Here is a 25,587-nt window from a genome sequence, read left to right as displayed (position 1 = left end):
CTGGATTATCTGTGCACTGCTGTATTGCTCTCCCAGCAGATATCAGGGTGATTGAAGTCCTCATGAGAACCAGGGCCTGTGATCTGGAAAATTTTGTTAGTTGTCCGAAGAAAGCCTCGTCTACCTCATCCTCCGGGTCTGGTGGTCTATAGCAGACGCCCACCATGACACCTTGTTGCTCTCACCTCTAAACTTAACCCAAAGACTCTTTACAGGCTTTTCTCCAGTTTCATACCGGAGCTCTGAGCAATCGTACTACTCTCTTACATACAGTACAACTCATCCACATAGAGGATCTGCTTCTCTGTGCACAAATGAGGATTCGATATTTTTTTTCTTAATTAATCAAATTATTCTAGAAAATAATCCAAATGGAGCCATGGTGGCAAAATGCCAATGAGCCCACCTTACCTTTTACGTCCAGTACCTGAACGCACCTTGCACCGCTTCTGCTGCTTTTTCCTCTGTCTGGCCCCACTGCACGTAACACATCTCATCTAAAAATGCACCAGAGAAATAAAATATGCCCTCTCTGATACTAAAAACAACCATGTTTCAGATTTGTAAAAGCCAGATTTGTCTTGTACACTATCGTTATGCTTTCTAACTACAACCCTGCTCAGTCAGGTTTCAGCAAAAAAGAAGTTATGTTAGGTATGTGCTTTGCACAATTGTGATAAATCAGAGGGGGGATAGCTCCCTTTTGTGGACACCCAGCCAGCCAGTTGGCTATGGAATCCCTCTTGATGGTTGTTCTCTACTTGCTTTACCTGTAAAGGGTTAACAAGCCCACAGGTAAAAGGAAAGGAGTGGGCACCTGACCAAAAGAGCCAATGGGAGGGTTAGAACTTTTTAAAATTGGGAAAAAACTTCCCTTTGTCTGTGTGTTTTTGTTCTCCAGGAAAGAGGGGAACAGGGAGCAGTTATGCTCTGAGAAGCTTTAAGCCAGGTATGAAAAACCATCAGATCATACCTAAAGATTGCTTATCTGAAACCCCAGAAATGTAAGTAAATTAGGGAATGTCTAGGAAGATGCGATTTAGGGTTATTTCTTTTATTTTTTTATTGGCTTGTGGACTCATCTGTGCTAACCCCAGGTGCTTTTGTTTTGCTTGTAACCTTTAAGCTGACCCTCAAGAGAGTTATCTTGATGCTTAATTTTTGTAATTGTTTCTTTTGAGATCTAGCAAAAAGCCTACGTTCCAAATGTATTTCCTTTCTTTTGTGGTTTAATAAAATTTACCTTTTTTAAGAACAGGATTTGATTTTTGTGTCCCTAAGAGGTTTGTGCATATGCTGTTTAATTAGCTGGTGGCAACAGCTGATTTCCTTTGTTTTTTCCCTCAACTTTTCCTGGGAAGGGGGGTGAAAGGGCTTGAAGGTACCCCACAGGAAAGAATTCCCAAGTGTTCCTTCCTGGGTTCTCAAGGGTTTGGTTTGGTTTTTTTGCACTTGGGTGGTGGCAATATCTACCCATCCAAGGTCAGAGAGAAGCTGTGACCTTGGGAGTTTAATACAAGCCTGAAGTGGCCAGTATTAATTTTTTAAATCCTTGCAGGCCCCCACCTTCTGCACTTGAAGTGCCAGAGCGGGGAATCAGCCTTGACAACAATAATGTGGAAAATAGAAGGTTGATTAAATCTCATTGCGTATGAAAGTGGGCTAAATAGGTGTCTATTGGTCAAATTTACCACTAGTATAAATGAGATTGGAATGAGATTAAATGTATTTTATATCATATACACATTTTTGCACCTATATTTTTGTATGTAATGACTAGCAAGCTGCTTTGCAGAAATATTTTTTTTAAATCGGACTAGATTGAGCTAAATACTATGCTCTTAGTGCTGTGAACAACAATACGTTTTTTGTTGCTGGGAACTTTTATGCACGATGAGCACATCCGAAAGAGGAGGCCAAATGCACAGCTGGGAACAACTCAGTGAGATTACTCTTCCATTTAAAGTTAAGCATATGGCTTGTTGGATTGGGGACTCATTTCCACTGAGAAATTTCAAAACTACGATCTGAGCAAATGTGTTGATGGCTTTACTGTATTATATGTTTAGGATTCACACTCATTTGATTGCATGCAGAGTGAAATCTACTGTCAGACAAACCAATGTAATCCACAGGCTAGAGAGGAGTAAGGTATTACAATTCCTGAGGCTGTCTATCTACCGGAGTGGATTTCCAAATAAGATTCTTTTCATTCATAAAATTCACAATCCAGATTCTATATATGTGGATCCATTGATGTCAATAGGAAGTTTGGGTGTACAAAGAATGCAGAATCAGGCTTTTACTATGCAAAGTTTAGAAGTAAACAACACTATCCTGCTGATTTATCACCCCTACACTCATCCTGAATCCTCCCTATTTATAAGTACAGTAGCACTGCATTACATGCTAGATAAGATATCTGTGAATGAAGCATCCAAGTGAAAAGTAGGGAATTGGGGACTGTCTTGAAGAAGTCATAACTGCTACTTACCCTGCCTGCACCATGGCAAGCGCTGCATTTGTGTCGGCCACGACCCTGGCATTTGTGGCATGCCTGAAATCAAAATATTGCTCATGTATAAAGCTACCAAGATATTTCAGAAACATTAACATAGGATTACACAATCATTTTACATCAAAAATACTTTAGTGATGGTATTTTACTCCCAATCGGACAGCATCAAATAGAGTAAAACCTGTTTTAAAAGCAGGGCCGGCTCCAGGCACCAGCCCACCAAGCTTGTGCTTGGGGCGGCACCTGGAGGGGGGCGGCGCAGCGCTCCGGCCCCCGGGGAGAGCGGGGCCACGGCCGGCTCGCCACCCTCCCCCCGGCGCTCTGGCCGCCCTCCCCCCTGGCGCCCTGCCCCCTGGCCGCCGGGGGGAGAGCGGAGCCCCGGCCGGGGCTCGCCGCCCTCCTCCCAGGGTTCCGGCCGCCCTCCTCCCGGCCGCCGGGGGGAGAGCGGAGCCCCCGCCGGGGCTCGCCGCCCTCCCCCCGGCGCTCCGGCTGCCCTCCCCTCCCCCCCCCCCGCTGGGGGGGGGGGGCGGCCGGAGGGGCAGCAAAAAATCCAGAGCCAGCCCTGTTTAAAAGACTACTAAAGGAACTATCAATAGTATATTATTTAACGGAGGAGAAATTCTAATTAGACCTACCAGAAAAATGGAAAATATTTTCTGTGCATACTTTTGCTGAAATTTCTTTTTTTTTAAATCAAAATTTTACTTAAAAAAAATTTAAACTACCCATGGAGGTGATCAAAAGAGGAGGGAGATGTCATGAAAAAATATTGGAAAAGCTTCTGCCAATTTTTGTCATTATTTTAAAAAAAAAGAGAGAGGAAAAAAATCACCCTGCACCACTTCTTATAACGCTTAGAGCAAAATTTGTACCCAAACAGCTAAACAAAAAAGAGTAATAAAAAATAAATTATACCTATTTGCCCATATATTTATAGTGTGTTTGTATGCGCACACATACAGACACTATTTTCATATGAAGATTCAGAAGATAAAATTACAAAACTAACACTAAAATATATTGAGAACTCTGCCCTCCACAACCATAAATAACCCATTCGATCTTCGGAAGGCTTATCTAAATGAATGTGTCCTAATTAATAACACACTTTGCCCTTGATTTTAACTGATCCATAGACTGAATTACCTTGACTAATGAAGAGTGAGGTACTCGGAACTTCTTTGTATCATCCTGAAACATTGGCGGCGCCTGGACCTTAATATCCCATGGCCGAGGAGAAGCGCCATTTTGTGGTCCATCTACCAAATTATCTGCATCAGGAAGAAAACCTTGTATAAACCTTGGTCGAACTTTGCCCTGCTGTATATGTTATTGGAAATGAGTCTGGAGTTCTCCAGCCACTGCCCAATGGAACACCAACAAGCCCCACAAATGGCAGTGCACTACAGGGTGCTCTTGTTGGCATTCTCAGCAAAGGATGAAGACTGAACTGCCTACTCTTTCTCTGGTGTAGACTTTCTTACTGACTCCTTCAACTGCCTCTCACGGATCCCCAAGGCCCATCCTAGTCAGGGTTCAGGCACATTGTTCAAGGAGTGTAAGGGACTGTTATCTCTGCTGTTCCTCAAGCTGTACCTTTCTTCTGGATAAATAAAAGAACTTCACTCTCTAGAGCTGTCAATCTGAAATCTTTCACAAGCACCGCGGTATATCACACTTTTCAGGAAGTTATTACTATAGAGGCAATCTGCTTTTTCTAATGGAAATAATGTCATCGGCTTCCAAGACCCTTAACAAAAACCTCACAAAATGGGAATAAAATGAACCTAAGTCTATAAAGGAAAGTCTTGCATCCACAATGCTCTCTTCAAAGTCCCTCAGCTGCTTCATATAATAGGTTATGCCAATCACTTCAGCCAGAGTGTATTACTTCTCTTAGAAACCCATCACACCTCACCTTTGCAAGACAGACCTCATTGTGTCCTTGACTTCTCACAAGCGGATCTCTTTTTATTCATTAATTTTTTTTATTTATTTATTTTTATCACTCATACTGTAATCTGACAAAAACCTCTTTAAAGTAGTCAGGTAAAGCTTATTTTCTTGGTTTAAAGTCCCAAGTCGTTAAGTACTGTAGACAGTTGATCAAGAGAACCCGTGCAAAAAAAAATGAATTAAATCTGACTTTAAATTGAAATAAAATAGTTTTAAATGTTAAAATTAAGTTAATGATCTAAGCACTGAATAGCAGAGCTGAGACAGCTTCTTATCCACCTGCTACAATATTCAGGCATTACATGGGGTCTCTGAACAGAGTATGATTTTTCAATGTGTACAATATGTACCCTATTATAGATGGGTGCAAAACAAAATCCCAGGTCTATCCTTCCCCTAAGCTTGGAGAGAGATCTGATCCATTTCCTCATCCAAACTTTTCATCTTAGGTCCATATCTTACAGGTACTAGCAGAGGATGGTCCTGTGTGAGATGTGTGAGATGGTCTAGTGTAAGAGGAAGAACGTTCTAGTCATGTGGACACCATAGACTTCTTCTGTGACCTTGAATAAATCACATATTCTCTCTTAGACCACATGGGTACTTATTCGGGGCGGCTAGCACATGTCAGCTCTCTCTGCTGCCCATGCCACCTTGGCTACGCTATTACTTTCAGTGCAGAGGTCAATGACAGCTAACATGAGTATGAGCTGGGAATCACACCCCTAGCTCCAAGTATACACACAGCGTCAGTTATTCAAGCATTTCCTGTTTGTGTCATTTCAAATTGGTTATGTGGCAGTTACTCACTAGTAAAAGGTTGAAAAGTCCATTCACTTAGCCTTGATTCATGATAGGTCTCCAGTCGATACTAGAAAAGAGAAACAATCATGCAATCAATTACCGTTAAGATAAATTGTATTAAGCCGCCATAGACTCATAGAATATTAGGGTTGGAAGAAATCTCCGGAGGTCATCTAGTCCAATCTCCTGGTCAAAGCAGGACCAACACCAACTAAACCATACTGGAGAACTTTTCCATTTCAAGTTTTCACAATAAGTTGCTGGAAAAAGTCAGCAAGGACATTCACTGAATCATTTGACTCAAAGATAGAGCTCCATCAACTTTTTATTTATTTATTTATTTATTTAAAGAATTGGACTAGCAAATACAAACGGAAAGTCTTTTATTCATGGGAGTCTGTTGCTTGTTTACTCAGAAATGTTCAGATAACAGCTAGAAAGTTTGTGAATCCCAAAAGTTGAACAACCTAGTATAAATGGTTATTTGTCTGAAATTTCCTACAAAAGGTGCAGTATTTATGATTTCCTATTCATCAGTTGTCATTTATAGTCTAGTATGAAAGGCTTCAGAAAACCCACTGGGGAACAGAAACAATACCCTGTGACTTGGATGAACTATCACTCAACACAAATGATGTTGTATTCACAAATGAAGAACTAACAGGCCATAGGCTAGAAACTCTTGATTCTGAATATTTAGTGAATACTTCCAAATTACTAATGACCTCACACCTCATAAGTCTTGTGTGAACAGAAAAAAGGGCTAGACTGGCAATAAATATTATTTTAGTGAGTTATTCAATTAACTCCATTGAGAACACAAAGAGTTTTGTCTATTGTGATATTTGGTGTCTTGTATTTCTCTTTTTAAAAACTTTGAAAAGAGAAGTGCTCAATTATATATTAGAACTTGCTACAGCATAACATTTTTTTTCTATTTAACAGCTATGCTCATCCCATTGTATATGTATTAGAAAGTTGAGTGATCCATTGTGTATAATAATAGGGGGCGTCTGCATTCTGAAACTCATTAATGCTCAGTTCAATGGCAAACTGGCATTTTTGGAGCAGCACAAAATATTTTAAAAAACATAAAAGAACATACACAAAAGAACTTTGCTACAGAATGGAGAAAGAAGAGAAAGCAAGAGGACGAGCTCCTCTTGAGCTCACTTTAATAAATTTGTGATGGGGGTGACATAAAGAACCTAGATCAGTCAATTTTCAGCTGAATTATATATTACAGTGAATAACTGTGGTAGAGTACATTTAGGATTACAATTTGTTCCCTGTGTTTGTGTAAGTAAACCAAGTGCAGGTTAGCATATACCTCCAGTTTTGCCCGGGGAAAGGCAGCAATTTTAGGAGTCTGATGCCACAGACAAATTCCATAGTTCAGAAGGGAGGAGAAAATCTTTCAGAACTTTTGTAGCGTTTAGGTATTGCAGATGCTCGTACTATAGAGAAAGATGGACTTTTTCACTCGTAGAAGGCTGCAAATAATTGTAAGGTGTGTTTTCCTTGGAAAATATTTATTTGAGCAATAGAATTCCATTTCAAGACAAATTAATTAAAGCCATTTTATTTAATAAATAGATGATTCTTCATGGACCAGTATCACTTGACAACTGGAAAATTATCCAAGCAACTTGGCCAAACATGGCCCAAGCACCATTTTTTCAGTTTCAGATCTGAATATACTCACTCTGTATACAGTCATCTGTCTCAAATTCTGAATGACCAGTTCTCCAGCAGCTTTATTGCCATAGCAGCATTTGGAATTGACAAAGCTGAGGAAGGCATTCCTGGCCACGTCTTCTGTCATTGTGGGAATCCTAAGGATTAACATTAAAATGATAAACTCTCGATTTTTAACCTTTTAAAGAAACAGCCATGTCTATTTAGCATGTTTAACTCACTGCAGGGGAGAGAAGCCCATCTGAGAGAAGCCCAGTCTTTGACACTAATCACTGCTGGCCTCAGCATCTTTTTAATTACAAACAAATAAAAGACAAATGTATTTTTAAATTACCTGCCAAACGAAAAAGATCTCACTTTGCTCATTAGTAGAAAAATGGGTCTAACGCAAAAGTTTGAACCCCCACCTTAAACTCTGCTGGTTGGGATAAGAAAGATGCCAGATCTAAAACACCATTGGTGGCTTTTGCAAAATCAAAACCCAACCTGTGATTTCGCCAGATCCAAACCAAAATACAAACATCTTTCCTGACCGATCTCTATCCACACTTAGAAACTATATATAATTTTATACATGAAGAGCAGCCATATCTTGAGTCTGGATTTTTTTTATTTCAGGTTAATAGAAACGGCAACAACAAAAAGACTAATGTGCACATGAAGAGAGCATAATATGTATCCTCTGTAACATGCTGCAATAGCTCTGCTCTGAGTGGCAACTGCCTCTGCAGACAGCAGCCTCCTAGAAATGTAGTGATGCAGTACACAATATAACTCGCATACCTACATATACAGCTGAAATAGAATATGAATGACATGCTAGCAGTCGCAATGGTAATAACTGATTTTAAAGCCCTGCCCCACTGCCTTTGGTAGTCAATGGTAATACACACACTGACTGCGAAGGTGGAGGACTGGGACCTCCATGCCCCATTGTAATACTGTATGTTCTCCTTTTATATATTTGTTACATTTCTCTAATGTAAAAATACTCTTGCAAAGATGTATTGAAATACTGTAGAGTGGATGCTAACAGAGGGGATCATCTCAGCGTTTGCTGTTTGGGGAATGCTTAAGTAAGCAATTCTTTTCTTAGGAGGCAATGATGACTGAATCCTCCCAGGTAAAGTAAGTTTTGCTAAGGATTTGTTATGACCCGAGACAATATCCTTTAAGAATCTTTGCTGTCAGGATTGTGGCAACTTATATTAAGAAGCCCCTTTTCAATAAAAAGGAAGATCTAATATCACAAATCCTACAAATAATATGATGCTACAGGCAGTTATCAGAGAGCGCAAACGACCATTTTATAGGCTATTAGCCAGATCATTCTTGACAGGATAAATCACCCCTGCAGGCCTTCCGATCAATAACATGGATGTCTGAAACATCCATGACACTCTGATTAGAGACTGGGGGCTAATAAATCATCCTTGTGTTCACGCTATCCAAAGGAAATTTAAAACACATCTGCTCTTAGCAAATATTCCTGAGCCTCTAGATCCATTTTTATTTGGCTCAGATGTTTGATTTAATGAGTGTTTAGCAGATAACTATCAACTCACAGCTCCTATGTTTCTTTATTACTTTTCTGTCATTTCCAGGTTGTATTTAAAAAGACATTCAGGCAGGTCCTAATGCCCATCCCTCTCATAAAGACTGAGAAACTTAATCCCACTGTACACCTAGTCTAAATCTTTTTTGAGGCTCCCTCCAATCATTACACTATACTACAGTTCATTACAATGGCGCTTTATCATTTGTGCTTTGCTTTTCTACTTTACTGGCAAATGGAAGATTGTTTTAAAAGGGTGAGGGCAGAGGCAAAGATGGAAGGTGCTAAGTTCAGTACCTGGGGCTGCACATTAAAGGTGAAATTCACCCCTGAGCAGAGGGCTAGCCCAAAGTGCCACTTAAGTCGCACAAAAAAATGTTGACAGGTTTCAGTGGTAGCCGTGTGAGTCTGTATCAGCAAAAAAAAATGAGGAGTCCTTGTGGCACCTTAGAGACTAACAAATTTATTTGGGCATAAGCTTTCGTGGGCTAGAACCCACTTCATCAGATGTGTGAAGTAAAAGTTACAAGAGCAGGTATAAATACATGAAAGGATGGGGGTTGCTTTACCAAGTGTTAGGTCAGTCTAACAAGATAAATCAATTAACAGCAGGATACCAAGGGAGGAGAAATAACTTTTGAAGTGGTAAGAGAGTGGCACATTACAGACAGTTGACAAAAAGGTGTGAGTAACAGTAGGGAGAAATTAGTATTGGGGAAATTAAGTTTAGGTTTTGTAATGACCCAACCACTCCCAGTCTTTATTCAAGCCTAATCTGATGGTATCTAGTTTGCAAATTAATTCCAGTTCTGCAGCTTCACGTTGGAGTGTGTTTTTGAAGTTTTTTTGTTGAAGAATTGCCACTTTGAGGTCTGTTATTGAGTGACCAGAGAAATTGAAGTGTTCTCCTACTGGTTTTTGAATGTTATGATTCCCGATGTCAGATTTGTGTCCATTTATTCTTTTGCATAGAGACTGTCCGGTTTGGCCAATGTACATGGCAGAGGGGCATTGCTGGCACATGATGGCATATATTGTGCATCCCTCACTCACATGAGTAAATCCATTCACATGTGAGTAGTCCCAATGAAGTTAATAGATCTGCTAGAGAGGATGAATGGCCTTGTGACTAAGGCATCAGTGGGGACTCAGGTCAGTGCCTGGCTCTGCTTCCTGTCTGGCCTTAGGCAAATCATTTCATTTTTCTGTAAAGCGAGGAGAAGAATGCTTTCCCCTTGTCCAACTTGTCTATAGAGATTGGAAGGGCATGGACTCTCTTTCACTGTGTCTTTGCTCAGCACCTAGCACAATGGGGCCTTGATCTTGGTTGTGATCTAGGTGCCATTGTAATATTAATAATCATCAAAATAATACTCCTGGGGCAGCAGACTAGGGCCCTAGGTCATGTTAAGCAAATACAGCAGGAAAGGCAAGGATCTCACCTGTGTTCTAGAAATATGGGCCTGTTTCTCTGTTCACTGAGCTTTCTGAGTAAGTCTGCAGGTGGTGGCAGGTTTTTTCCTCCTAAGGGAAACAATCAAAATATGGAATTAGTCTAAAATTTGACAGTAAAATCTTTTACTTTACAGAGGTTGTCTGTTGCTATGAATTAGTAATGGTGGAACCTCCAAAAAGAGAGGAATTTAGATAAGGTCTCAGGAGTCTGGAGGCTTATCCAAAGTCTGCAAAATAGGGTGGCTGGACTATATCCTCAGATGGTGTCAAACATCAAATCTCCAGTGGAACGACACTAACTTACGCCAGCTGAGGATCTGGCCCAGAATCTCCTGAATAGACTTTCTCATGAGGTTTCTAATCCTTTCTATTTTCCAGCAGGCCAGAGTTCGGGAGTTTGGGCATTTTCTTTTGGAGCTTTGACAATTCTGGCTTTGGATCTGGCCAAAACCCAGCAGGGCAGAGGAATCAAAAATGAAAATAATTGAGGAAAATTATGAACGTTGATCACTTTAAAAAAAAAAGTTTCAGTTTGAGTTTTGTCAAAGGCTTTTTCTCTGTGGTTTTTCAGAGTTGATGTAGCGATTGAACTGTATCCACGTCAGCAAACTCCATTCATTCCAGTGGAGTTCCCGTAGCCTAATAATCCAGAAATATTGGATACATTGTAATAGATTTACTAGTTCATTACTAGGCACTGTTAACCCCTAGCTCAACATCCAGCAGAGGGCTCCATAACCTACCAAGCCAGGGAAAGAGAGTACAACCAGAGGTGAAATGGGCTAGGCTCAGGAGGGAGATGGAGGCTGTTGTCAGTAGGAGCAGCAGCAGGCCAAACACAGTAGCCTGGGAGCTGGCAGTGGATGGAGGTGGAACTAGATGGCCTGAGAGCTGGACAGAGATGCAGAGGACCAGCAGGAGGATACAGGGCCGTAGCTTGCAGGGAAGACAGTGTGCAGGGTTTTCATGGGGTCCTTATTACGTTTTATTCAGCTGTGCTGGGTTTATCTTTTTGTTGTTGTTGTAATACTGAAAGCAATTGTGCCTAGGGTGTTTGCACATCTTTCTGCTGACAGGCCTAGTAAAGAAATCTTCAGAGCATGCAAACGTTTTGAGGAACCCACTGAGCCTAAAGAACCTAATCCTTGAAGCCTTGGAGACACCCAGCATGCTACCAAGTGTTTATGGGACTGGTGCACCCCAGCACTCACAGCAACATCTTGTAGTGGGACCCGGTACAGTATTTAACCACAATCCAGAAATAAGCAACAGAGAGTCCTGTGGCACCTTTAAGACTAACAGATGTACTGGAGCATAAGCTTTCGTGGGTGAATGCCCATGACATGCATCCGACGAAGTGGGCATTCACCCACGAAAGCTTATGCTCCAGTACATCTGTTAGTCTTAAAGGTGCCACAGGACTCTCTGTTGCTTTTTACAGATCCAGACTAACATGGCTACCCCTCTGATACTTGAATCCAGAAATATTTAACACTGTGGCATAGATAGGTAGCAGAGTGTTGTTCTTGCTCCTTTCTCTAGGGATTTCCAACCCAACCCTGATTAGGTTCTAAGTGAACATTAGTGCACTGATCTCATCCAAGCCCCACTCGCATACTTGACAAAGCTGCCTCACATGTTGGCATGAACAGCTGCCTCTGTTCAAGAGTGGCGTGGGACCACAATAGCAAAAGTTTTCACACCAGAACAGAGACTTATGGGAAAGAGTCATGAGGATGCTTGCATGGCTCTTGCTTGGATAAAGCAGGGGCAATTAATCCCTCACTTTCACAGAACCAAATTCATTTACAGATTGTAATAAAAGCGAAACTGTCAGTGTTGCACATATACCCCCATCTCGCAGAGTCCATTCATATCCGTCCAGTTGTTCCAGAAGATCTGCAGGGGGTGCTAGTGGACTTTCAGGCTCTGATTCCAGATCCAGGATAGCTAGTGTAGAAATAAGGAACACGGAGTGATCAATTAAATGGAATAATCATGTACTGAGCTATAATTTTACTGGGGAGGGAGATAGGGCAAAGGGAGATGATAAAGGTAAAAATGGAGAGATCATAGCAAACCTTGCCTCCTGGGAGCTCAACCTCCAGGCTGGGGATGGAGCAACTCTCAGTACATTTACAGAAATGTAACTGATGTAGCCTAATTGTCAGAGCTGGGGTTGGAATCCTCAGTTCTATTCCAATGAAGCTTTGACTCTGGGCAAGTCGTTTAACTGTGCCTTAATTCCCCCACTTGTAAATGGGGTACAATCATGCCTGCCTTCTCAGCATTGATATCAATGTAAATACTTTCAGATCCTCAGATGAAAGATATTGAATACAAACAAAATCATTTCTACTCATAAAGTATTTGTCCTGTTGGTTATAATGAAAAAGATGAATATACTACTGATGTGATTTAAGAATAATATTTTGTCGTAATTTAAACATTTCACAAACTAAAGGATCATATTAATTTTCAGCAGTACTTTTTTAGGGAAATGTCTGCTGACTTAGCTTTTTAAGCAAAACAAAAAAAAAATACTTGTACCTGATATCAGATATTAGAATTTAGGTTCTGATTCTGCAGATACTTATACACATGCTTAGCTTTATGCACACATTACTTTAACGGGACTATTCATACTTGTGATGTTAAACATGAGCATGCAGAATTAGGGCCTTACAGAAGTATTACTGTAAATAACGTTTTTCCAGAGGTTGGACTTCTCTATTTAGTAACTGGATAAGAAAACATGAATGAGAATTTCAAATTGCCTAAGGGATTGAGGCCCATTAAAGCTAATGAAAGCTGGGTGTCCAAACCTCCTAGCTAGCTTAGAAATCTCACCCTTTGTTTTTAGTAATAGTAATGCTGGTAACTAGCAGTTGCTTCTATAAAATTTTGCCACACTTTTAACTATTTTAATCCTAATCTTGGGACACCAGTTGTTTGTTTCTTTATGTGCTGCTCTAAAAATACTCCCCTTACTGAGCTATAACAATTGGTACTCCTGTTCCTTCATCCAGAAACAATCTCTCTTGTTAATTAGCCCTCCATCCAGTGACCTTTCCCATCATATTAGAGTGGTTTGCACCATGAAGCAAATTCAGTTAATAAAAAAAAAAAAAGAAAGAAACACGTGGAAGAGCCAGGAAATGTCATCTGCTAACAATGTACAATTCAAACTACACAAAGAATGGCTCAGTGCAGTCATCCATCAATTTGATTTACTTGACTTTTCTTCTGAGACCATTCTCAATTCTTCAGAGAGCCTAAATCAACCTCTTCATTATTTTACCTATGAAAATAAGAAACTATATGCTTCAGTAGAAATGTCACCTTTCCTGTGCAGGAGAAGACAAGGTTGTCCTTGTACTGAAGGAGTGAAGATATCAGCCTAATGTTGAGTGATAAACACTACAGGACACTTTCTTTTTAAAAAAATATCCATATGTTGCTTTCAGTATAATTATTTTGCTCATGTCCAGAGCAAATTCAAAGTGATTTTATTTAAGGCAATGAGCAAAGCATCTCTAGAGTAGACTAGTAGATTATATCACAGATTACGGTATATTAGTCTATTATGCATTTCTAAAATCTCTTGAGTCAGAGTTTGGTTTTGCAAATTTAAAATCAAGGGATAGTTCCGTAGTTCTGATCTAGGTCCCATTTTATCTGCACTTCCAATGTCCGGGGATAGGGAAAGGTGTTGGATAAATACTTCCAGTTTTGCCCCATCTCTGTGTCCAAAAGAAATTATCTGCTGAAAAAAGAGATCTGGAGAACCTACACCTATCTATGACTCACGACCTGGAGGGTTCACTTCTGGATGATATGAGAATTATTAAAGTTACAGTAGTGACTAGAGACCCAATGGATCTTGAAGGCTCATTGTGCTAGATTCCACACAAATAGATACTTACAGACAATACTTGCCCCAAAGAGCTTTCCAGGTACAAGACAGACAAAGGATGAGTATGGAAACAGAGGCTCCGAGAGGCTGAAATGACTTTCCAGAGGCCACACAGTAGGTCAGTGACAGAGCCAGGAATTAGGGCCCGTATTAGTTGATGCCTACTCACTCACAGCCTCTCTAGAAGTTCAATTTCCATGATATTTCTGCTGAGATTCCCACTAACGAGTTGAACAGCCATCCACTATGGACTAAACTGTGACAACCAACCCAATTCACCAACTCCTATGACGTAGCAATGGAACTCACTTAGGTCATGATGCCCACAAGAAATCAGTCAATTTTATAAATTTGTCTCATTCAGAGAACTAAAAATCTTTTATAAACATTAATTAAGACTGACATCACACTTGTGTGGTAGGTGTGCATTATGTATATTTTATAGAGGCGTAAACTGAGAGTCAGTGGTTTATCCATGGGCACTGTCAGTGCAGACACAAGAACACAAGTGTCCTTACTCCCAGAACCCTGTTAACCACACAATCTCTGCCAACATTTTTGATTTCTAAATCACATTGTACTTATAAAAAAATCTAGTTCTGCATGTTCCCAAGAGTACCCAAACATTTATTTTTAATGGACTAAAGTTAAAAATAGCCCAGCATTTTTAAGTAACTTATTTACAACAAAAATTGAGCTGAAAATGTGTTCCAAATTCCAGTCCCATGCAAATGTTTTAAATGGCTGAGTTATAAATATCCTGAATTTGGAGCATATAAATCACCAACAGACTTGTTCCTGTTGCTGGATATAACAATAATCTATAAACACATGTATTGCTGTACTTTAGAATAACAATGAGACTGAGAAGCACTTTGACCAAAGCCAGGAAATTGAGAGTGTAGGTTATTACTAATCAGTTGTGCCTTAGGTATTTCAGTTTGCAGCATGTTCATGTATTGTACATTAGAGATCTAATCCTGCACCCATTGAAGTCAGTGGCAAAATTCCCATTGACTTCAGCAATGCATGGAAGCACATGGTGACACCAATTTGGAAGTGCCCATGCCCCAGAATTCCATCCACAGACCATATGTGTGCATGGATGGACTTCCAGAATGCAGAGCTCCTCTTTGGGTAGGTGCTTCCCACTGTGGCCACCCCAAATTCAAAAGCAGGTTTGTCTGAGCTATCAAAATAGAATGATTTCTCAATGGAAACACCATAATTTTATGATGAAACTAAAGTTACAGGAGTGTGATTCCCCCTCCTCTCGGCCCCCCCACAAACTCCAACAGGGCAGGTCCAGTTTGGGTTTGAGTTTCTGGCTAATCAAAACTATTGTATGCCCTATCCTATACTGTTGAATTCTTATACTTTCTGTGATATCTCAGTCATTTGTTTTTCAGACTTTGGGGGTCTATAACAAGACTGCAAAACCAATGCCCCTTCCCTTCCATTGAGCAATATGGAAGCTCAGAGTGATTGAGACTGCCTGGTTAAGAATCCACAATGTAGATATGAGTGGATGAGTGATGGGCACATATAAAATAAATTGCCAAATACATTTTTCCCTTATCATAAAATAAACTGAACTTTGTCATCTCTTATTTCCCCACCTTTCTCTTATGCCATTTAGCACATGAAAAGCATTTATATATTTTTACTGGAAACGGAGAAAGTGATATTTGGACAAAACTTAAAAATGGTTTGAGAGAGTTCTGGTATTACAGCTGGTTTAAATCTGTCGTCCTTTCCCTACATGTAAAGGAATATTTATGGGAAAGTTTATCAATAGTTGGCAGGAATTAAGTATTGAGAAATTATTTTTTTCCTTTTGATGAAAAGGGAAGGTTTAAAGCTAGAAGTAAATGGTGTCAATGCATTTATATGCCTCTCATAATATATTGGGATGATCATTTTCTTTTTTTAAATTGCAATCTGCGTATAATGATGCCCATTTGCTGGAGGTGCATTGTTTTAATGGATACGTGTAATAGTATATGTTATTGCAGGGTCTGATCTAAAGCCCTTTGAAGTCAATGGAAAGACTCCCATTGTTTTCAATGACTTTGGATCAGCCCTTTCTGAACAACATCTAGCCAATCTCACTCATTAGAAAAATATAGCCTTCAAATATAATTATTTCTCACAACACCCGGGAAAAGCATCATTGAAACCCAGTTCACTCTGTATCCTTTCACCTATTTCTTAACTCTTTGGCGGTTAGTCAGACCTGGAGTTCAGTGGTTTGCATAGAGATTAATATCTCCTTTTTATCTTGATTTAACAATACTTTGTGTAGCATCATTATTTCTCCCTACAATAATCAAGACTTTCATCATTCACAAATTAAACATCAGAACTCAATGACATTTCAGCAGTATTAGTGACGGCAATGTATCACTGGGGCCCCTTGAAATGGGTGTCTCTTCTGGGACTGTATTATAATCTCTTTAAAAAGGTGCAGACAAAGATTTAAGATAAAAGATCCTTTATCATAGATGTCTTAATTGCACAGCATTTTATTAGAAGATATAAATGTCCCTGTTCAATTCTTGCCATGCAGCTTTGTAGTAGAATTCAAAAGTCCTCTGTTTATTAAAAACAAAACTGTGATGCAAAATTACTATGGAATTCTAGTTATGGAAGATGATTTTAAGGGCCTGAGCCATTGAAGGAAATTGGAGTTTTCCACTGATTTCAGTGGACTTTGGATCGGACCCTAAGTTTGCATTGAACACCTTCAGCTGTCCAGAGAGGTGTATTTAAGGAATGCATTGACAGCGGCCACATTTTCACAGACAATGGGAGGAAGCATTCATGTATTTACTGTGGGCCTTTTCAGTGCTGGAAACATACTGTTGTTCAGTGGGTGGCCTGAAAGAAAAGCCTATAACTATTTTTAAGCAACAGAGGGTCCTGTGGCACCTTTAAGACTAACAGAAGTATTGGGAGCATAAGCTTTCGTGGGTAAGAACCTCACTTCTTCAGATGCAAGTAATGGAGCATTACTTGCATCTGAAGAAGTGAGGTTCTTACCCACGAAAGCTTATGCTCCCAATACTTCTGTTAGTCTTAAAGGTGCCACAGGACCCTCTGTTGCCTTTTACAGATTCAGACTAACACGGCTACCCCTCTGATATTTTTAAGCATGCATTATAACGAAATAGGAAAACAAACTATTAGAGAAACGGTCCTCTCTGGGCTATATTTCCTTTAGTTTTACTTACTGTCATCTTCATTCTGTTCATGGTCCATTTTCAAGGGTCAGGAGGCAAAGAGGATTTTCTAATCCCAATTTCCACCATGGAATGCATTGTTTTCTGAGCATTCTGTGTTCATAGTAGCTAAAGCCCATCCCCTCCAGCCACTCCCACCTCACAAACAATTCAAAGGTCAGAATTAAAATCAAAGCTGACACAAAAGTGAGTGACGAAAATAAAAGCCAAACAAACTTATGAGTTTCACGTTCCCCTCCCAAAGCAAAACCCATAAGAGGGGACAAAATGTTTAGAAAGACTAACACACAGGGTCAGATTACTCAATGGGCCCTTCAGGCCAGCTAGCCTGATATAAAGGGGCTGTAGAGTAGGTGTAAGTCCCCCTACACATCATATTCCCATCTGTCCCTCTTCTCCATCCAGTAATATGAGAAAGGTAGTTCTTTCATTATGTGTTTAATGTGATCATGGGCTTTATTCATTTTACTCATCACCCAAAATACAGATGTACTGTTATGGGACTTTGTCTTTTTTTTCCCCCCCTTTTCACCTATTTTGCTTTCACTAGAAGTCTTTGTATCTGATGTTAGGTATTATCTGCTGTCATGTACGATTATGATGGCTAAATACATGCCAGCTAGACACCAGAGCTTTTGGCAGACTTAAGCAATGATCAGAATCCTCCATTCATTGCTCTTCATTTAGCCAGACTTGTATATATGTGAATCCTGTACATTACTACAACTCAAATTAGGATTTTTGTGGTCCCTAGTGAATACTGTAGCTATACCAAATGAGCTAATAAATATTCTGTGCCAAGCTATGCTAAGATTTCCCCACTCCCTCTTGTGTACCTTACATCCCTTTTCTTCTTGTTCTCTGATTCCACAAACGTACTTCCTTTTTGAACTTCAACCTTCATCCAAAAAACCTAAGTTTACTGTACTATATGCAGACAGCATTTCTTTGGTAATATGTGTGCTCTCTAATGTTATCCATCATTTCTATGAGCTGAAATATTAGGAACAAATTGATACGGTTAAGGACAATAAGCTATTGCCTGTCTGGGAAAACAGTTAACAAGATACTTTGGCCAGGTAGCTGATGATTATCATAAACAAACCTGTTCTTGAATTTTCTTATTTATATGCTATTTCCATCATTTATATATGTTTATATATGTTTTGTTTCATTATTGTTTATATTTTATAGAATAACAAAAAATGTGAAGTTTAAAAAAAAAATTAATGGAGGATATGTTGTTACTAGCCAATTTTTCAGTGCCTTACTTATTAGTTCATGTGGCCAAAAGGTTAATATCCAATGATATTCAAATATTTGATTAATTAGGGGCCTGATTCTATGTCATCCTCATAGACTCATAGACTTTAAGGTCAGAAAGGACCATCATGATCTTCTAGTCTGACCTCCTGCACAACACAAGCCACAGAATCTCACCCACCCACTCCTGTAACAAACCCCTGACCTATGTCTGAGCTATTAAAGTCCTCAATTTGTGGTTTAAAGACTTCAAGGTGCAGAGAATCCTCCAGCAAGTGACCCATGCCCCACACTGCAGAGAAAGGCAAAAAAAACCCAGGGCCTCTGCCAATCTGCCCCGGAGGAAAATTCCTTCCTGACCCTAAATATGGCAATCAGCTAATCCCTGAGCATGTGGGCAAGACTCACCAGCCAGACACCCAGGAAAGAATTCTCTGTAGTAACTCAAATCCCACCTTCTCTAGTATCCCATCACAGCCCATTGGACATATTTACCGCTAATAGTCAAAGATCAATTAATTGCCAAAATTAGGCTATCCCATCACACATCCCTTATGTAGGTATGAAGCATGTCTGAGAGAGAGAGGCTGTAGGAGCCTTTCTCTAGAGCTGATCAAATTTTGGATTTTTGTTTTCACTTTAATCCATCACCATGTCAACATGTCTTTGGGCAAAAAGTTCCTTCCATCCCTTTTTTCAACTGCTATAGACCTGGTCAAAATTTTCCAAATGGCAACATTTCACTGAAAATTTTTGACAGAAAAAAAAAGGACATGAATTTTTCATGAAAATATCCTTTTGCATGGACTGCATAATGGACACGCAAAATTGCAGGCATGATGCTTATACTTAGATTGGGTGCTCTCTGGGGTAGGGTTTGTCTTTTTGTTTTGTGTTTGTACAGTGCCCAGCACAATGCGGCCCTGGTCCATGATTGCGGCTCCTAGGTGCTGCTGCAAAACAAATACATCAGCAGCAGCAATGGGGAATCAGTAAGGACCTTATAAACCAGGGGTTCTCTAACTGAGGGTTGGGACCCCTCAGGGGGTCACAAGGTTATTACTTGAGGGGTCACAAGCTGTCAGCCTCCACCCCAAACCCCGCTTTGCCTCCAGCATTTATAATGGTGTTAAATATGAAAAAAAGTGTTTTTAATTTATAAGGGGCGGGGGGGGGGGGAGTCGCACACAGAGGCTTGCTATGTGAAAGGGGTCACCAGTACAAAAGTTTGAGAACCACTGTTATAAACTGTGAGAAGTGGAGAATACCTGTAGTGTAGTGTTCCCTGGCCACACCACTGCACCACTGGCATGCTCTGATCCATGCCTTATGTCTGGACTGGGTGCACAGCTGGTGTATAACTTTTACTCCAGTACTTCACCAGCCAAAAAGGCTCCCTACATAAGAGATATTTGGGGGAGCTGCCTACACATACTTTAAGGCCGGTTTATGCTGTCAGAGTTGTATAAACTGACCTTAATGTAACTCAGAATGAGGCCCTAATATAGCTCCAAAACCTTTATACATTTCGGTCCATCTCAGGTCATCAAGGAAGAGAGTTGACATTCTACTGCTAGCTGCAGTCAGCAGGAGCACGTGAGCTGAATCCCCCACTTTCCAACAGAGAGGGGGCAGCTAGCAGAGTGTTCTGAGTGAGGGCACCAGGACTCTGGAACTTGCTCCCCTTCTTAGTCCAAAATAGTCTGAATTTGTTAACCAATGACATCTCTTTGATAGGGCTTTTGGAGAGGGCTGAGACTATGGGTCCCTCAACAACTAAGGGGTGGAAAGGAGTCTCTTTAAGTGTCTGTCTGGCTGAGTTCCTGTCTGAATTGATCATTTAATGCTGTTGAGATGTAATTGTGCTGTTAATGGAGTTTTTAGAGCACTTACAGCCTTGGCTAGGAATCTTTTTAGCTATTATTTAAATCAGATTTTTTTTTTAAATATCTAAAAATACTAACCACCATGGGATAGTGCTGATAAACATTGAGATAAATTGTGGCATAGAGCCACACCTCTGAGAGGGATAAATTAATAGCATGTATTAATAGCAATGAATAGATCCATTAGCCCCAGTGCTAAGCATTATTACTGCCAGCGACAGTTGTTGGTGTTCATTAAATGCTGTCAGTGTGCTAGGTGTAGTTGTTATTACACTCGCATTTCAACTTGAGAAGCTGTGATTCATTAAATACCTTCAAGATTAAAATAAATGGCTCTTAATGATCAAGCTAGACTTCATGTTGCTGTTAACTTCTACTCTTTAACTAAAAGCTTCAAGCATCCTGAATAGACTCTAAGGCCCTAAACTTGCAATGATAGCTGCATGGGTGGACCCCCACTGAAATAACTGGGGCTCCTGGGTCTGTAATTTGCATGATTGGGACCTAAATGTGCTGCTTAAAAACCTGTTTTTTTTCTTTCCTCTGTCTGTCCCTTCCATTTTATGTGAAAAGACCTGAAGGCTGTCCTGATGTGTTGACCATAACTGTTCACTTTCCATCTAAGTCATACCTGTCTTAATAAAAGTCTAATAATAAAACTTAATAGAACTTGATGGTCACATCTTTTCTGGGGTCTCTGATCTTTTCCACCACTGTGTCTGTGCTATATCACATTGAGGCATAGTCAGATTACAATGCTTTGCTGACAAATTGCTGCATTTCATCATCCAACTGAAAGCCAGAGAGTCTGAGGATTTCTTTGGTGAAGTTCATCTTTTAAGACTATGAATCAGTCTGATATAAGCGGGACAAGGCATGGAGGCACTGAGTCCTCCTAAAGGTTATTATAATTTGTGAGTGAATTTACTACCCATGAAAGTGGAGGTTTTTATAGCAATGATTATACATTGTGCAACCCTTCTCCACATATTGCAGCTTCAGATGGAGTAGGCTGGTAGTATGCTTTGGAAATATAGTTAATACAGATAGGTCCCATCTATACTGCAAACCCAACTGTGTTGTTTAACTGGGTCGGGATCACCAGTTTGTAACTGGAGCCTCCAGCACTGTTACTTTTGTAGAGTAAATGGAACCAAAGAGAGAGAGAAAAATTCCATCCAACTCAATGGGACGTTGGTGCTGAATCCTCAAAAAAGCATTTAAATATCACTATTTTACTGCTGGTCACTTTAGTAGAAACTTTCAAAAACTCTGGGATTGTTGGCAGAAATTAAGTTTTTGGTGGGACTTGAGTAGAATCCCATTACAATGTATTTGTTCCAGAACCCTTCGGGGACTAGAAGACCTAAGGTCTGGTGGAAAAGATAGCAAGACCAAGTGAAGAGAAACCAAAATGAATGAACTGACGTGGTTGGAGATACTCATTGAGTTTGTGCTATTTTGCTAAATTCACACCCATTACAGCTCTCACCTCCCTTTACTGGTGAGTAGGACAGGCTGAGTTTTTCAAATTTTGTAATTGAAATTTTAAAAAAAGCAAAAGCAAAAAAATAAAAATAAATGCTCAATTTTTTCCACATTTTTTGACTACCCTTGGTAGAAATAGCAAGTGAGCTAGTCACAGTCTCATTTCAGGCTAACAGGACATATGTGAAAAGTGACCTTTCCCTTACTCTTAAAATGCTTATTTTACAATTATGTGTATTAGTGGTATCAGTAAAATTGTCTACACCGGTGTGAATATATATTGTACTGGGTCTTCCGTCCCAATCTAGGAACTCTGGAACTAGCATGTTATTTCTCTTTTTTAGGGATACATGTAAAAGAGACACCCTTATAGCTATAGTAGCTGCATGGCATTGGCTATTTCCAGCTGCATAGCTGATATTATTTTCTGTTAGCTAGTCATATTTTTAGAGGCATTAAAGGTTTTCTGGTGTTGGATTTGGGGGTGGGGATTGAATGCACTTTTATAACTGCCCTTTTTATTTTAAGGCATTGTTGATTAAACTCTGGTTTGGGCCTTACGCGTTTTGTCAGTTGTCAGCTGTAGAATTAGGGCTCATAGTTTCACGGCCCATCCAAAACCTGACTACTGAGAAATGCTCACACCCTTCATTGCATGTGAATTGTATAATGTAAATAAAACAAAACAACTCCTGCCTGTTAAATTGTGATAACATTGTTATCGACTTATCAACTCTCCCTGAAAACAACGAATTACAGCGTAAATATTAGCAAGGGAAAACCCTAGATTCCATTCAGTAGGATAATCTGGTGTAAATAAAACACAATCTATGAAATAGCAATGATTCCAGGAAGTATTAAATACAATACCTTATGAAATGTGTTTGCATCATCTCTGATTGGAACAAGTTGATGTCTCTCCCAGAACTTTTGGAATGGAAAAGATCTTCCTGGATGTATATTTAAATAATACTTTTAAATAAATACTTCATGTGGGGATCTCATAGGCCAACACGCCAAGTACAGAAGCGTAAATTAAGGTGCAGAAAGATAAAATGACTTGTTCAAGCTCACTCAGCAAATCACTGGCAAAGCTAGGAAATCAAGAGTCCTGGCTTTAAGTCCTATGCTCTACCCAATGGACACACTTCCTCCTATTTTAGAGGTTTTGTCCAGGATTTAAGTCAGTAAAATCAATGGGAGACATATAGCTATAAAACCTCTGTGTGATGTTTTGAAAACCTACCCTCAATTGTTAACAACCCTTTGGAATTTTCTTTATAAAAAGACATACATGTTTGCTTGGCCCATGGAAAATTTGACTAAGGCAGAAAATGAAACACACGGATGGTGGCGGAGTTCTATGCCACTCCCCGGGGGACTATAGCATTCTGTGCTGCGCTCAAAAGATAAATGTGACAGGTTTTGGATGCCTGCTGTACTATGATTAAAAAAGATTGAACATACAAACTTCAGTCGGGAACAAATACATTGGCCTGCTAAACCTAGGGTTGTAAATTCAATCCTTGAGGGGGCCATTTAGGGATCTGCAGCAAAAATCTGTCAGGGATGGTACTTGGTCCTGCTGTGAAGGCAGGGGACTGGACTCAATGACTTTTCAAGGTCCCTTCCAGTTCTATGCAATAGGTATATCTCCATATTAAAGAGGTACTATGAGCTGGAGTCATTTAGATACTGCTGAGACTGTTTAGGCGCAAAACCTTAACAGAAGGGTGCTACTGTCAATGGAGGGAGACATGAGAGGCTTATGCTGACCAGAGAAAGGAGTTCTGCTGCATGATTTATACATTCCAGTTTTGTTTTGAGTTTACTGCATGGAAGGAATGTGCAGCTCGAGCCTTTTGCCAAGTTGGTGTCAATTTGGGTTAAATCTGAATCCCCTGCAATAGTACCCCAAAACAGAGAGAATAATTTGTATCCGAACCTAACCTTGCAATGTTAGGTTTGGATACAAATTATTCTTTCCATACTTGTCCTGCTACAAGGGCTATAATCACTTGGCTAAATGTTTGACCCTTGTTTTGACTGTGGTATAATTGCATGTAAAGACAAGGTGGTGAAGTCATATTGTTTATTGGCCCAGCTTCTGTTGGTGAGAGAGACAAGCTTTCGAGTTTACATAGAGCTTTTCTTCAGATCTGGGACGAAAAGATATGACCTCACCCACCTTGTCCTATAATATCCTGGGATCAACACAGCTACAACAACACTGCTTATTATAATTGCTTGTGTCAGTTAGCTTGCGCTAGTAACTGTACCCAGTTACACAACAACACAGATTACAGTGGCTTTGGTGGCCTTTAGTGTTGGCATTTACTTTTCCTACTCCCCGCCCCTCTTTCTCTCTCTACCCCGGACATAGTCTATGACAAAGATCTTGGGTCTGAAAAGGATGACGTTTAACTGCACACATGAGTTGGTTTCAAAGACAAATCACCTGTTGTGCTGCTCTAGGGCCTGAGTCTGATGTCACTTACCAAAAAGTGCTGTCACTCCAGGGACTGGAGTTACTCTTGCTATACTCCTTGGTCAATGACAACAATGCAGGCAATGACAACAGTAACTATATGATTTGCACCTCAGCGGGAGGTAGCCAGCAGTCTCATTGGCTGCTTGGAGGTAACATCTAATATAAAATATGAAGGCAAGGGAGAAAGGTCTGATTATAACCAGTCTGTGAAGTGCTTGAAGAGAGTGTTGCTATTCCACCACTCATTTAGAACAGCCCGGGCGGGGTGGGAGGAGGTTCATCAGCCTCAAGCGAGAAAGCTCAGCTCCAGTGTTTATTTTATTAATTAAGTGTCTGTCGCGTGCTTGGTGCTGTCCACGACACAGAGGAGTTCATGTTCCCTGCTGCGAGGAGCTCCCACTTTAAATAGATGGACAACAGAAACCTTCTGGGTCTCCCAGTGTAAGGGTCTGTCCTAAATCCTAATTTTTTAACAGACCACCCTAGTGAGGAGCCTCCTGAGATACTTCTGTAATTGACCCTGCTTGTGCTGACAGTGTGGTTTGAGCCCAAGTCCTACGGAGCTGAAAGCATGAGATGCTATCGGTTGAGCTAGAGGAGTAGCTCCTGCAGTTCAAAGCAGACTCGTGGCTGTTGTGTGGCTCAGTCACAATGAGGGAGACAAAGACCCACTTTCCCCTTGTGTATGTTACACATGGACATGTGCTAACATCACTACCTATCCCTCTCTGAACCAATCTCTTCCCCCACTTTCTTGTGAAGGTCCTTATCAATGGATAAGGAACGCACACCTGTTGATCCTGACCCTGAGAGCTATTGCAGAGTAATAGTGTATTTGCAAAATGACAGATCACATTCCTTCATTTCAAACTCTGTAAGAAAGCTACCTGACGCTGCTTACATTTCCATCATTTAGAATATGCATTTCACACATAGGAATTTAAAGGATACATTTAGCAAGCTAAATATCTCAATGCAAAGCTACGGAGAACAAAACCAAAAGCTCTGTCTGAATTCAAATCTGTCATACAATATACTAGCAATGTTCAATTTTCATTATCACGATTTATTCATCTCCATAAACATAGAGCGAATGGCAAGAGGTGCACGAGAGAGGTGTTCTGCTGTTTAATTTAAGCACTGTGCAGGACCAGCTCCAGGCACCAGGCAACCAAGCACATGCTTGGGGCGGCACCTGGTAAGGGGCGGCCAATCTTGGGGTGGCGGGGGGCAGCGCAGCGCGGCGCGGCATTCCGCGGGGGGGGGGCGCTCCAGTGGCGCGGCGCTCAGCGGGGGGGGCGGGCTCCAGCGGTGC

The 25,587-nt window shown here is 40.4% G+C and overlaps 1 protein-coding gene across 1 annotated transcript in view; it reads right to left on the bottom strand.

Moving 5' to 3' along the window:
- SSUH2 (ssu-2 homolog) overlaps nucleotides 1-17,163 on the bottom strand; it is a 28,006-nt gene extending 10,843 nt beyond the window's left edge. Inside the window, exons 1-8 of the mRNA XM_065408587.1 lie at nucleotides 17,136-17,163; nucleotides 11,838-11,936; nucleotides 9,974-10,055; nucleotides 6,984-7,113; nucleotides 5,285-5,345; nucleotides 3,665-3,789; nucleotides 2,495-2,557; nucleotides 412-497 (exon numbers count right to left, since the gene is read on the bottom strand). Coding sequence (XP_065264659.1) covers nucleotides 412-497; nucleotides 2,495-2,557; nucleotides 3,665-3,789; nucleotides 5,285-5,345; nucleotides 6,984-7,113; nucleotides 9,974-10,055; nucleotides 11,838-11,936; nucleotides 17,136-17,163 — 674 coding nt within the window. The remainder of the gene's footprint in view (nucleotides 1-411; nucleotides 498-2,494; nucleotides 2,558-3,664; nucleotides 3,790-5,284; nucleotides 5,346-6,983; nucleotides 7,114-9,973; nucleotides 10,056-11,837; nucleotides 11,937-17,135) is intronic.
- Nucleotides 17,164-25,587: the final 8,424 nt, after the last annotated feature.

The sequence above is a fragment of the Emys orbicularis genome, chromosome 7, assembly GCF_028017835.1.
Source record: "Emys orbicularis isolate rEmyOrb1 chromosome 7, rEmyOrb1.hap1, whole genome shotgun sequence".
In the NCBI taxonomy this organism is placed as follows: domain Eukaryota; kingdom Metazoa; phylum Chordata; order Testudines; family Emydidae; genus Emys; species Emys orbicularis.
Note: the sequence above shows the minus strand (reverse complement) of the source record. Positions and strands in the feature narration are given on the sequence as shown.